The 12,705-nt window shown below is 53.6% G+C and overlaps 2 protein-coding genes across 2 annotated transcripts; one reads left to right on the forward strand and one right to left on the reverse strand.

Moving 5' to 3' along the window:
- Positions 1–1,510: 1,510 nt before the first annotated feature.
- LOC143364135 (uncharacterized) lies at positions 1,511–6,579 on the forward strand. Its single transcript, XM_076804632.1, has 2 exons — positions 1,511–5,356; positions 5,413–6,579. The coding sequence occupies exons 1-2, from the start codon at positions 1,511–1,513 to the stop codon at positions 6,577–6,579; spliced, it is 5,013 nt and encodes a 1,670-aa protein (XP_076660747.1).
- A 3,164-nt stretch (positions 6,580–9,743) lies between these two features.
- LOC143364136 (uncharacterized) lies at positions 9,744–10,561 on the reverse strand. Its single transcript, XM_076804633.1, has 2 exons — positions 10,178–10,561; positions 9,744–10,124 (listed from the first exon to the last, which is right to left on the reverse strand). Exons 1-2 carry the CDS (start codon positions 10,559–10,561, stop codon positions 9,744–9,746), a joined length of 765 nt encoding a protein of 254 aa, XP_076660748.1.
- Positions 10,562–12,705: the final 2,144 nt, after the last annotated feature.

Below are 12,705 nucleotides of genomic sequence, written 5' to 3' on the forward strand. Positions count from 1 at the left end.
CGGCAGACGAGCGATTACGAGCAGCGGCCGGGCAGCTGTACTTGTCGTCCTTACACCATGTGCATGCAGTAGCGGCGGGAAGTATGTTGACACCTTTTCAAGCGGTATAACTTTTTTGAAATTGGTCCAAATGACTTGAATCTCTTTTAGATGTTAGACCAACTAGTTTGCTGCAGAATGACTAAACAAACATCTTTTTAGATTGCAATCGGTTGGAATGATAAAGAAATGAAAAAATTATGATTTTTCAATTTTTATATCGGAGCCTATAACGATAATTTAAAAAATGCGTTTTGTTGATTTCGGTAACTTACATGCATACCGAAAATTTCATCGAAATCGGTCAACGTTGCAATGTGCTACAAACATTTCAAGATGAGAGTGTAAGGGTTAAAGTCGCAGATTTTCGACCTTGCCAGTGAATATCGCCCTTATGTGATCTTCTTGAAACGTTTTTAGCTCATTGCAACATTGACCGATATCGATGACATTTTCAGTATGCATATGTTATCGATATCTCCAAACGCATTTTTCAAATTATTGTTATAGGCTCTGATGAAAAAGTTGAAAAATCACAATTTTTCATTTTTTTATCATTCCAACCAATCGTAATCTAAAAAAATGTTTGTTCAAAATCATTGCAGGCGTTACCGGGAACCCCGGTAACGCAAGAAACCGTGCGACACAAACAGACCCACCATAAAGTTTTTGCGCTAATCCGCAGGCGAGCGGCCTCGGTTCTCGGGCGTCAATAGACAGCCGATCGAGTTCGGCGCCGAAACCGGGTCAACGCACGCAGACGTAAACTTTATGTTTACGTCTGACGGATTACTTGTCGCGTGAGCCACCGATTCCCATATTCCAAAATATCAAACCCGTTACCCATCGTCCTTGTTTCCTGTGCAGCAGCGGCCGTTAGGGCATTGCCCTCGTCCGCTAACTAACGCTCGACACTGCCAAATCCTTTGTCATTTTCAAAAACCCCACTCCTTATTCCTTCCGCTGTCGGTGGCCCCGCACAGTATAAATAACCCGCGACAACCCCAGCACGGCGTCCTTTGGCAACATTCTGATCGACTGATCATCATCTCACGCGTCATATTATACGATCGACTGATCGCTGTATCGTTCAGTTTCTGTACTCGCGGGCTTCGCTTTTAGTACGTATTTTTCGTGACGACGTCTCAATCCATTGTACGTGCCTCTGTATTTACCGATTGTTTTAATATATTTAATTTCCATTATACTCAGTATTTACTCCACCTGCACCTTTCTTACATCCATTCTCCAGTCACCTACCTATATCACTTTCCTGCCGATCCTGAGCCACTCCGTGCCTCAGTCTCCTGTCTATAGTATCAACATTGGTCCTTCGAGCCGGATATCCATCCTATTTTTCTTCTTCCTGTACAATTGAGACGTCATGGACGCGCTAGTGTCTCGCCAACACGTCCTCTTCGGACGCATATCCCGGACGGTGGATAACCTAAAGAAGTTGGGGAAGGCCAACATGACGAAGGGGACGATCCAGTCCAAACTGGATCATTTGGACGCCGCCTGGGCGCAATTTCAAGCTCTGGATGACCAGATCGTGAGTGCAGCGAACGCCGACGATCGTGAAACGGACTATTTCACGCTGGACCTCTACGATCAAGCGGAAGGAGCATGCTGCGTGCAGAGAGATCAGCTCCTGGCGATGCTCGACGACTTCGTGCAGACCCAGACCCTGTCGCCCGCCGTACCTCCACCCACGTCAGGTCCCAGACCACGCTCGGCGCTGCCGCGCATCACGCTGCCAACATTCTCCGGACAATTCACCGAGTGGACGAGATTTAGGGACCTCTTCACGTCCCTGGTCGTCAACGACGAGGCCTGGTCCGACGCGGAGCGATTCCACTATCTGTCTGCGAGCCTCACAGGAGAAGCTGCGCAACTGGTCCAGCGAATTCCAGCGAACGCCGCCAATTTCTCACAGGCCTGGGAATTGCTGGAGCACCGGTACCAGAACCGTCGCTTGCTGGTCGCCGCTCAGTTCGACGCGTTGTACGGCGTAAAATCGTGCACCACCCACAACGCGACCGAGCTGAAGGCCGTATTAAACACCACGTGCAACGTGGCGGCTGTGCTGAACAGCCTGGGCATCCCGGTCAACGACGAATCGCACTGGATCGTCCACCACACCGTGCGAAGACTGGACCGACACACCCTGAAGGAGTGGGAAAAGTCGTTGGGAAGCCGCGTCGACCCTCCAGCATTTTCAGAGCTCCTCGAATTTCTGGAGACGACGATCCGGACACTCGAGGCGTTCGAGTTCCGTCAAGGGACGCGCGCTCCCATGCCCGCGACGCCACCACCGTCGAGGGTCAAGGCGCTACACACCGCCACCGAAGCAGCATCCCGGTCGCGATGCAACCTGTGTCAGGGGAACCACATTCTCTGTTTCTGCAGCGCCTTCCGATCGCTGATCCCTGCTGCTCGGCTGCAGATGGTGACAAGTCGCCGTTGGTGCAGGAACTGCCTCGGTCCACACAATACTACGGCCTGCCCATCCGCTAAGAGATGTCAGCGATGCGCCCAGATGCATCACACGATGCTTCACGAGGCGGCCAACGAACCAACCACGACGTCAGTCGCGACACTGCACACCACCAAGCGGCACGAACTGACCACGGGGACAGTCTCCGTTCTACTCGCCACCGCCCTCGTCACCGCATCTGCAGGAAATCGGAAGGTCACCGCTCGAGCTCTGATCGACCCCTGCTCGGAGGTGTCGCTGATCAGCGAGTCCCTGGTCCAACGAATGCGACTTCCCCGCACGTCAAGCTCCCAACTGGTCCTCGGCGCCGGAGGCAAGGTCACGGCGGCCACGCGAGGAAGAGTCAACCTGACCCTGACGTCGACCGCGCCCGTCTGCAGCCAGTCGTGTAAGGTGGAGGCGCTGGTACTATCTCGGCTGACAGCCTACCAGCCCTCCTGTGCCGCCCAAACGCCTCACTGGCCTCACACCTCCGGCCTGCCGCTCGCCGACCCCAGGACAACCTCGACCACGCCGATCGAGCTGCTGCTAGGGGCGGACGTATACCCGCAGATTGTGCTGGAGGGCATCCGCCACGGCGGGCGATACGCGCCAATCGCCCAGGAGACGATCTTCGGGTGGATTCTATCAGGACCGACGGCGAGACGACGATCGCCAACCCAAGCCGTATCCACCCACACCTGCACCACCGACGACCTAACGTCTCTCGTAAGACGATTCTGGGAGCAAGAGGAGGTAGCAGCGCCAACATCCACCCACCGGACCGCAGAAGAAAAAGCAGTCGAAGAGACCTTCCGCCGGACCCACTACAGACAGGCGGACGGGCGGTACGTGGTACGGCTCTGCTTCAAGGACGCATCCCCCAGCCTAGGAGAAAGCCACAGCATCGCCCGGCGCATCCTACTGTCGACCGAGCGGCGCCTCCGGGACAATCCTGCCCTCGGTGCCGCTTACCACGACTTCATGCGGGAATACCGGCATCTGGGCCACATGCAGGAAGTCCCAAGGGACGAGGAGTGCGTCAGAACACCGCATTTCTACCTCCCTCATCACGGAGTACTGAAGGGCATTGGCGCCTCCGCCAAACTACGGGTGGTGTTCAACGGATCCCGGCCGTCTTTAACCGGCCAATCGCTGAACCACTACTTGTCAGCCGGACCCAAACTGCAACGAAACCTGATGGACGTACTGCTGAGGTGGAGGCGCCACAAAATCGCCTTTCTCGCCGACGTCGAAAAGATGTACCGGCAGATCCAGATACATCCGGACGACCGTGATTTCCAGCGGATCCTCTGGCGGGACAACCCAGAAGACAAAATCCTGGTGTACCACCTCACCACCGTCACCTACGGGCTCACTTGCGCCCCCTTCCTGGCCATCCGCACTCTACTGCAGCTCGCGGACGACGAGGAAGACCAGTTCCCGAGAGGCGCCACCACACTCCGGGAAGCCACCTACGTGGATGACATTCTCTCAGGCGACAGCAGCGAGGAGGAAGCCGTAAAAACTCGGACCGAACTGATCGGAATCTGCAGGGCGGGCGGCTTCACCTTGAAGAAGTGGAGCTCGAACAGCGACACACTGACGAACCACCTGCCGGACGAGTACCTCGCCACTTCATCCACCTTGCCGTGGTACCCAGAGCTGGGATGCAGCGCTCTGGGACTAAAGTGGCATCCACACAACGACACCCTGACCTTCTCCTTCCAAAGTCCCCCAACTCCTCCACCTTCGACCGTGACGAAGCGCTACGTCCTGTCGCAGGTGGCTAAACTGTTCGACCCACTCGGATGGCTGTCACCGTTCATTGTCCGAGGAAAGATATTCCTCCAGCAGCTGTGGCAGGAGCGACTCGACTGGGACGAGCAGCTCCCACCCGCCGCCGCAGATACCTGGAAGAGGCTCACCGCTGACGCAGCTGACCTCAACCAAATACGTCTTCCCCGATGGCTCGGGACCGAGACGCCGGCGACAACACAGCAGCTGCACGTCTTCGTGGATGCCTCTGAAAAGGCCTACGCCGCAGCAGCATACATCCGAACCAGCGGCCCACCGGGGACACGGGTCACCCTGATCGCGGCGAAGACGAAGACAGCCCCGCTACAAAGTGTGTCGCTCCCGCGATTGGAGCTGTGCGCCGCGGTCCTGGGGGCACGGTTACTGGCGCACCTACGCAGGGAGCTGCGGGTACCGATTGACACGAGCCACCTCTGGTCCGATTCCACGGTCACCCTGGCCTGGCTGCACGGCGAACCGACGCGATGGCGCACCTACGTCGCCAACCGGGTGTCTGAAGTCCAGACGACCGTGCCGGACGTCTGCCTACACCACGTCAGCACCAAGGACAACCCAGCAGACTGCGCCTCGCGAGGCATTCCCGCGAGCCAACTGACACACCACCCACTCTGGTGGAGCGGACCCGCCTGGCTGACGGAGCCTCCCACAGTGTGGGACACGACCTCCCCGATAATCGACACCACCGAGGAAGAGCGACAACCCTCCACCTGCCTGCACACCCAGCTGGAGAACGCCGAAGAGGAGACGATGCTGCATCGATATTCGTCCGTGAACCGCCTGCTCCGAATCAGCGCCTGGTGCCTGCGGTGGAGGGAGCGCCGACCACCCTCGCCAAAGCCAGCAGCGACACCTCAGCTGCGACACCTCAGCTGCGACCGGAGGAGCTGGAAGGCGCGGAAACCCGCTGGACCAAGATCGCACAGCGACACGAATTCGGGACGGAGATCGCAGCCCTCACCCACGGACAACCCGTTCGAGCGGCCAGCAAACTTCGAACCATGTCACCGTTCCTCGACCGTCAAGGCATACTCCGGGTAGGGGGACGGATAAAAAACTCGCTGCTCCCGTACGACGAGCAGCACCCGATCATCCTGCCACCCGGGTCCCGACTCACGCAACTAATCGTCGAGCAGCATCACCAGCGGACATTACACGGGGGGGTACAGCTCACACTGGCCTCCATCCGACAGCGGTACTGGATACCCCAAGGACGCCAAAGGGTCAAGGGATGCATCTCCCACTGCATCACATGCCTGCGATGGCGGGCGGCAACCGCCACTCAACTTATGGGCGACCTCCCTTCCCACCGGGTCACGCCATCACGACCCTTCACGCACACGGGGGTGGACTACGCCGGGCCGTTTAGACTGAAGACAGCACCAGGACGCGGTCACAAGTCCATCAAGGGCTACGTCGCAATATTTATCTGTTTCAGCACGAGAGCCGTCCACCTGGAAGCAGTCACCGACTACTCCACCCCTGCATTCCTCGCGGCCTTCCGACGGTTCACGGGCCGGCGCGGGCAATGTGCCTCAATGACGAGCGACTGCGGGACGAACTTCGTGGGGGCGGATCAGGAGCTACGTCGCATGTTCCGGGCGTCCTCCAAGGAGGCAACCTTCATCGCGAGTCAGCTGGCCAAAGAGGGAGTGAGGTGGAAGTTCAATCCAGCGGGCGCGCCCCACTTCGGCGGGATCTGGGAAGCAGCCGTCCGCTCCGTAAAACATCACCTCCGCCGGGTCGTCGGCGACCTACCCTACACATTCGAGGAGCTGGCGACCTTCCTTTGCCAGGTCGAGGCATGCCTGAACTCCCGCCCACTCCAGGCATTGACCGACGATCCCGAGGACCTGACCCCCCTCACGCCGGGCCACTTCCTCATCGGTGGACCACTCCTGGCCATCCCAGAGCCCACGCTGCACGACGTGCCAACACCGCGGCTCACCCGATGGCAACAGCTGCAGCAGAGACTGGAGCACTTCTGGCGACGATGGGCATCAGAGTACCTCCATCAGCTCCAGTCCCGAAGGAAGTGGACCACCGCCCAGGCGTCCCTAAACATCGGAGACCTCACCTTGGTGAAGTCAGAAATCACGCCCCCCACCAAGTGGCCCCTCGCCCGCATCACCAACGTCCACCCAGGTTCCGATGGCCATGTCCGAGTCGTCACGGTGAGAATTGCCACCAGCTCGCTCACGCGACCAGTAACAAAAATCGTTCTCCTACGCCGCGCAGCGGCCACGTAAACATCACATTTCATCCCATTCAATTGACAGTTTCACACATTCTATTTCAACATTCAAATACCTCGCTGTAATTCATCTCATCGATCCATTTCAACGTTTAGTCATTCGTTCATTGCCACACCATCATGCCCGTTCACCCACGCGCGATCATTTCCGTTCGACGATTGTCGAAGGCGGGCGGAATGTTCAAAATCATTGCAGGCGTTACCGGGAACCCCGGTAACGCAAGAAACCGTGCGACACAAACAGACCCACCATAAAGTTTTTGCGCTAATCCGCAGGCGAGCGGCCTCGGTTCTCGGGCGACAACACACAGCCGATCGAGCTCGGCGCCGAAACCGGGTCAACGCACGCAGACGTAAACTTTATGTTTACGTCTGACGGATTACTTGTCGCGTGAGCCACCGATTCCCATATTCCAAAATATCAAACCCGTTACCCATCGTCCTTGTTTCCTGTGCAGCAGCGGCCGTTAGAGCATTGCCCTCGTCCGCTAACTAACGCTCGACACTGCCAAATCCTTTGTCATTTTCAAAAACCCCACTCCTTATTCCTTCCGCTGTCGGTGGCCCCGCACAGTATAAATAACCCGCGACAACCCCAGCACGGCGTCCTTTGGCAACATTCTGATCGACTGATCATCATCTCACGCGTCATATTATACGATCGACTGATCGCTGTATCGTTCAGTTTCTGTACTCGCGGGCTTCGCTTTTAGTACGTATTTTTCGTGACGACGTCTCAGTCCATTGTACGTGCCTCTGTATTTACCGATTGTTTTAATATATTTAATTTCCATTATACTCAGTATTTACTCCACCTGCACCTTTCTTACATCCATTCTCCAGTCACCTACCTATATCACTTTCCTGCCGATCCTGAGCCACTCCGTGCCTCAGTCTCCTGTCTATAGTTTCAACAATGTTTCTTTAGTCATCCTCTAGCAAACTAGTTGGTCTATCATATAAAAAAGATTCTACTCATTTGGACCAATTTTAAAAAAGTCATTCCACTTGAAAAGGTGTCAACATACTTCCCGCCGCGAGTGTATGCGACAACCACATGATTTCATACCATTCTGAATTATTGGGGATGGTTCAGATTTTATTGAAATTTGAATATGTTGTAGTCTCTGGTGACCTGTCGACGAATGTTGAAGGATTTTTCGATGTTTTAAATATTGTTGATTTTACAGACGCGTAAAAATGCATGGGGGTTGCAACGAGACGTATGTGTCTCGTTGCGAGTCATTCTGTACCTTAGCCCGCACCAATCACCGGTGCGGGATAGCCGCGCGCCAATCCGCGGAATCCAGCCCGAGCGCGGACCAATCGCAGTGTGCCGAAGATTCGCGAACGAGCACACGAGGTCCGCGTTCGGGCTATAAAGATCGCGACGGAACCAGCCGAAGCCGGAGTTGGTCTGGAGCAGCTCTCGGGTGAACACCCGGGCCCAGATCCTCTCGCAGCCGCGCCAACTCGTGCTAGCCGCGGTTTACGATCGGGCAAACACGACGAGGCGCTGGAATCGGCAGAGCGTAAGTGGGTTTACGTCCCCTACGCGAAACCGAGACCGCGACCAGGATTCTGGGAGGCAGTCGATCACCGGCCTGCTCTTTTCAGAGCACCGAGGATACGACACTCCGGACCGTCATCCCCACCACCCGGACCTGTTCCCGCGTCCCGCTCTCCCCTGGGGGATCCCGCGTCGCGCTCCGCACGTTAGTCGTCGATCGGCCGCAGCAGCGTGTGGAGCTCGCCTCTCGGTATACTACCGGAGACGAGCGCCCTCGCCGGTTTCGGGCCGTAGGCATTAGGTTTACGTCTGTGCCTACGTGCTCGAGCCGCGGCCGGGCGGGGACGACGGGTGGGGGGTTCCGCGGATTCCTAACCCTCTCCTCTCCGCGCCCGCGTGCCTATCCACCAGGAAACGAAGCCGATCCACTCTCGTTCGCTGGGCCGCGGTGCAGATACCATCTCGAGGATCGGGAGAGCTCGGGACCGCGCCGAGAGCGCCCGACTCAGGACCGCGTTAGCGAGCACGGCTCACCCGCGCTCCCCGCGCACCGCGTTCTCGATACACACCGCGACCGTACCCGAGCCGCGCCGAGGACGTCCGACGGCAGGCACCGGTCCCGCGAGCGCGTCTCGCCCGCGTCGAATATTTCCCGCGTACGAACAAGACCGAAGACCGTGCCGGCGTCCCGCGGTTACTATAGGCTAGTTCTCGTAGATAAGTAATATAAGATACTCGCGTCGGAATCCACCGTTACGGTCTATTTATTTTTTTGGTTATTAGGCCACCGGCCATCAGCAGCTCACCGCCGGACCGTCTGGGAATCCGGGCGGATAAGCCGCAGACCGCGTCACGGTTCATTTTATATTTAATCAAGTTTATTCTTTTGTTTCATTAAACCACGTCTTCCGATTAATAAATCAGTTTATTCCTGTTGTTTCTTTCAACCACGTTTTTTCGATTAATAAATCAGTTTTGTTTTCACCAACACGGCCTGAGTTATTAGACCACTTCCTTCTCCCTCTCCGCCGAACCCTGGTCGCTGAGCGAATCTAGGGGAGGGACCGCGCGCCTCGCTCGCGCCTCCACGCAGGCGAGACGCCACCGTTACAGGGTTAACACGCTGTTTTGCGCGTCTATGAAATCAACAATTTTTAAGATATGGAAAAATCCATTGATTGATAGGTCAATGAGAGTCAGGTTGGTCGGTTGCAGACCCCTCTTTACCCCAATTATAACTTCAAACCTGACCCCCACCCCAAGGCAAATTACGAGGTTACCTGCGACAAATGCTCGTCACAAAAATCACTTGTACTTCTGACTATCGCGAAGTGAGGAAAGAAGAAGAAAATGCAGGACGAGCGGCTCATCGAGTGTGTCAGAAATAGGGAGTTTTTATATAATTTGAAGCATGCGAAATACATGGACGCAAAATATAAAAATGTCGCGTGGAGGGAAATAGCAGAAGAATTGAACCAACCAGGTAAGCATTTACAACATTTTATTATAACATTTTCTTAAATGTAACTCTTACAATTCTACACTAACAGCTGCACTCATTCATCGCTCGCACACTCGCTCGTTCATCGCTCGCACATGCACTCATTTCTACCCTATGTACAATCTATTTACAAAACAGTTTCTTAAAACTATCGCGCAAAAATATAATCCTTAAAACTATCGCGGACCTCGAACGCCTCCCGCGTGGAATTTCCGCCGTGATGGCTCAATTCAGCCCAGAAGGCGTTCGGTGCATCCTCCTCTACGGATGTTTGGGGGCCATGTGTCCCCTCGTGCGCACGTATGAAATTGTGCAGATGGCACGTGGCCAGCACAATAGTATCAATATTGTCCGGCTTGCCTTGGATTCGCCGGTTGTACAGCCGGAACTTTTGCGAGAGTATTCCGAACGCACTCTCAACTACACGCCGAGCAATTGACAGCCGTGTATTGAAGAACGTCTTATCTTCGGTTCCCTCTGCTTGGCTGCCCGGATACGGCCTTAGCAAGTGCCTCTTGAGGGGGAACGCCTCATCCCCCACAATGACACACGGTGCTCGTATTGATGTGCCCGGCAAATTACAGTCGGGCAACATCTCAGAGTCACCGTTAATCCATTCGCGTCCCACTCTCGATTGGGCGAAAATTCCGCCGTCGCTATTTTTGCCATATGCTCCAACTTCAACGGCGATAAAGTTGGAGTTGGCGTCAGCCAAGGCAAGCAGGACAATAGAGTAGTTTCTCTTGTAATTAAAATACAGCGATCCCGAATTCGCTGGGGCCTGGATGGTGATATGTTTCCGTCGATTGCGCCAACGCAATTGGGGAACTGGCATTTTTCCCAGAACTGCTCCCTGATTCTTCCCCACATTTCCTGGGTGGGCGTCGGCATGGTCTCCGGCGTCAACCGTGTCACTATTGCTTTGCACGTTTCTTTTACAATCAGTTCCACGGTTGATCGGCCCATCCTGAAGCTGTAGCTCAGTGTCTTATACGAGTCGCCCGTTGCTAAATACCTGAAATAATAATATAATGTTAATTATAAAATATGTTTGTTCACAGCTGCACTTTGCAAAAAAAGGTGGGCAAATATTCGCGACCAATTCAGAAAACACCGCGCGAAAACCGGCACGGTGCGGAGCGGGCAGGCCGCGGATGCCCCGGTCCGCAAATACAAATACGAAGATGTGCTTCAATTTCTGTGCCCGTACTTCCAGGAGCGGAATATGCTATCGAGTATCCAGAGGTGGGTAATATTTGATCAAATAAATATTTGAAATACTATTTGATGTATGCTTTGAAATAAATATGATTACTAATTGAAACATTATTTTACGCAGTACTTCGGGTCTTTCGTTCGTGGACGTGGAGAACCCGGCAGCCAGCCCACCGGAAAGCAGCCACGAAGGGACTCAATCTCCGACAGAACCGGGTGGAGAGAGGAGCAGTTGCCGTCGCCCAAAAGGAGAAAGGTGGCTGAGCTGAGAAAGATGCAGGAAGAACTCAGAGAGCAGGTAAAAAACTGCCTACAAGAGATTAAAGGTATGGCGGCCTCGAGAGCCGCCGCCACCGCCGCCGCCACCGACACCGCCGCCGACGCCGAGCACGAAATATTTTTTAAAAGCATCGCCGCAACGGTGCACTCGTTCGAGAAGAAGAAACAGTTGGAAGTTAGGGGGAAGATTTTTAAATTAGTGCACGATATTCAAATGGGGCGAGAGCATTCCTAATTTAAGGTATATTAAGGTATATTAAGGTATATTAAGGTAGATTAAGGTAGATTAAGATAGATTACGTTAGATTAAGTTGTACAATAAGTTAAGTAAGTTAAGTCAATTGAAATACATTGTTTATTGTTTATTTGAGGTAGTGACTGAAATTTCAATTCTTTTACGGCACCCCCCACCACCCTCCCAAAGATAAACAGAGCGGTATCATTTTACGGTGACATAAGAGCAACCCCATTGTACACTCACCGTAAGCAAACTGCCAGTCGATCCTTTGGTGCAATCGGCGTCTTCCACGGAGTAGCCATTTTCGTTAGGTCCTCCTCGATTTTTTCCAGCAAGGAGGCGAAGCAGGCCCTGGACATGCGGAAGTATCCGTAGAACTTCTCCTCATTGTCCTCCAGCATTTGGTGGAATAGAACAAGTTCTCCTTCTGTGTCTCGCGTTCGCCAGAGTGGGTGGACGCTGTAGCGTCTTCTTCGGGGTGCTGCTCGCTGTTGCTCACGCAGTTCCTCTTCTACATGGAGGTCGATCAATGTGTCCACGTCGTCTAACGCCATTGTTGTTCCATTCAATTGATTGGCAACAGATTCCAACTGAATGAGGTCCGCCTCCATCGTAATAAAATACAGCGCAAGACGTAAAGTACGAAATACCAGACTGGTTTGGCAAAAAATGGTGCTAAAATCTCGCTTCGCGGCCCTTAAATACACTACCAGCAACCTCCCCTCCACAAGGACATGGATGGGGGTGGAATTTCCGCGACTAGACCACTCGCGAGCGAAGGTTTTTTTTAAAGGTTGTACGGAGACCTTTTTAACTGACTGTAGATTGATATTAGTTTTTCACCATCTCAAGGACAGTTTATTGGTAGGACATATTTCTGCGCGTTCACAATCAACGTTTATATGATTATATTATGGAGGCCAGAAAAAGGCTCGCATCTGGCCGTGTCCTTGGTCGACCCTCATAAAACAATTTCCCGGAAATTGCAGGACGGTCGAAGACCCGTGCGACCGAAAACCCTGAATTTCTAACATTTGTTTGAAGTAATTGCAAAATAAATGGTGAAAACATCATCCTTTCCAACTAACGCCATTTTCATTAGATACTTTTGTGTTACCACTGCATGCATATGTATTCAAATTTTAACAAAATCCGAAACACTACATTCAAAAGTGTCCCTTATCGCGTGGAATGACTCAATTACATACTAATTTGTGGAATAAGACGAATTAATTCGACATAAATTACATCGTTTTGTCTTACGACACGAAAAATGTATAGGGAAAACTCCTAAATTCTTGTCCATGATGGCCTAAACATGGTTAGGGGGAAGGTTCCCTGGCATAAAGTATGGCGCAAGCCGCGACGTCGCATCTAT

This window comes from Halictus rubicundus, unplaced genomic scaffold, assembly GCF_050948215.1.
Source record: "Halictus rubicundus isolate RS-2024b unplaced genomic scaffold, iyHalRubi1_principal scaffold0292, whole genome shotgun sequence".
NCBI classification, from domain to species: Eukaryota; Metazoa; Arthropoda; class Insecta; order Hymenoptera; family Halictidae; genus Halictus; species Halictus rubicundus.

Coding starts and splice junctions, on each gene's coding strand:
- LOC143364136 (XM_076804633.1), bottom strand. CDS start 10,561: ATGGGCCGATCAACCGTGGAACTGATTGTAAAAGAAACGTGCAAAGCA. Junction 10,125..10,177: donor CTCTGAGATGTTGCCCGACT/GTAATTTGCCGG, acceptor GTGGGGGATGAG/GCGTTCCCCCTCAAGAGGCA.
- LOC143364135 (XM_076804632.1), top strand. CDS start 1,511: ATGACGAAGGGGACGATCCAGTCCAAACTGGATCATTTGGACGCCGCC. Junction 5,357..5,412: donor ACCGTTCCTCGACCGTCAAG/GCATACTCCGGG, acceptor TACGACGAGCAG/CACCCGATCATCCTGCCACC.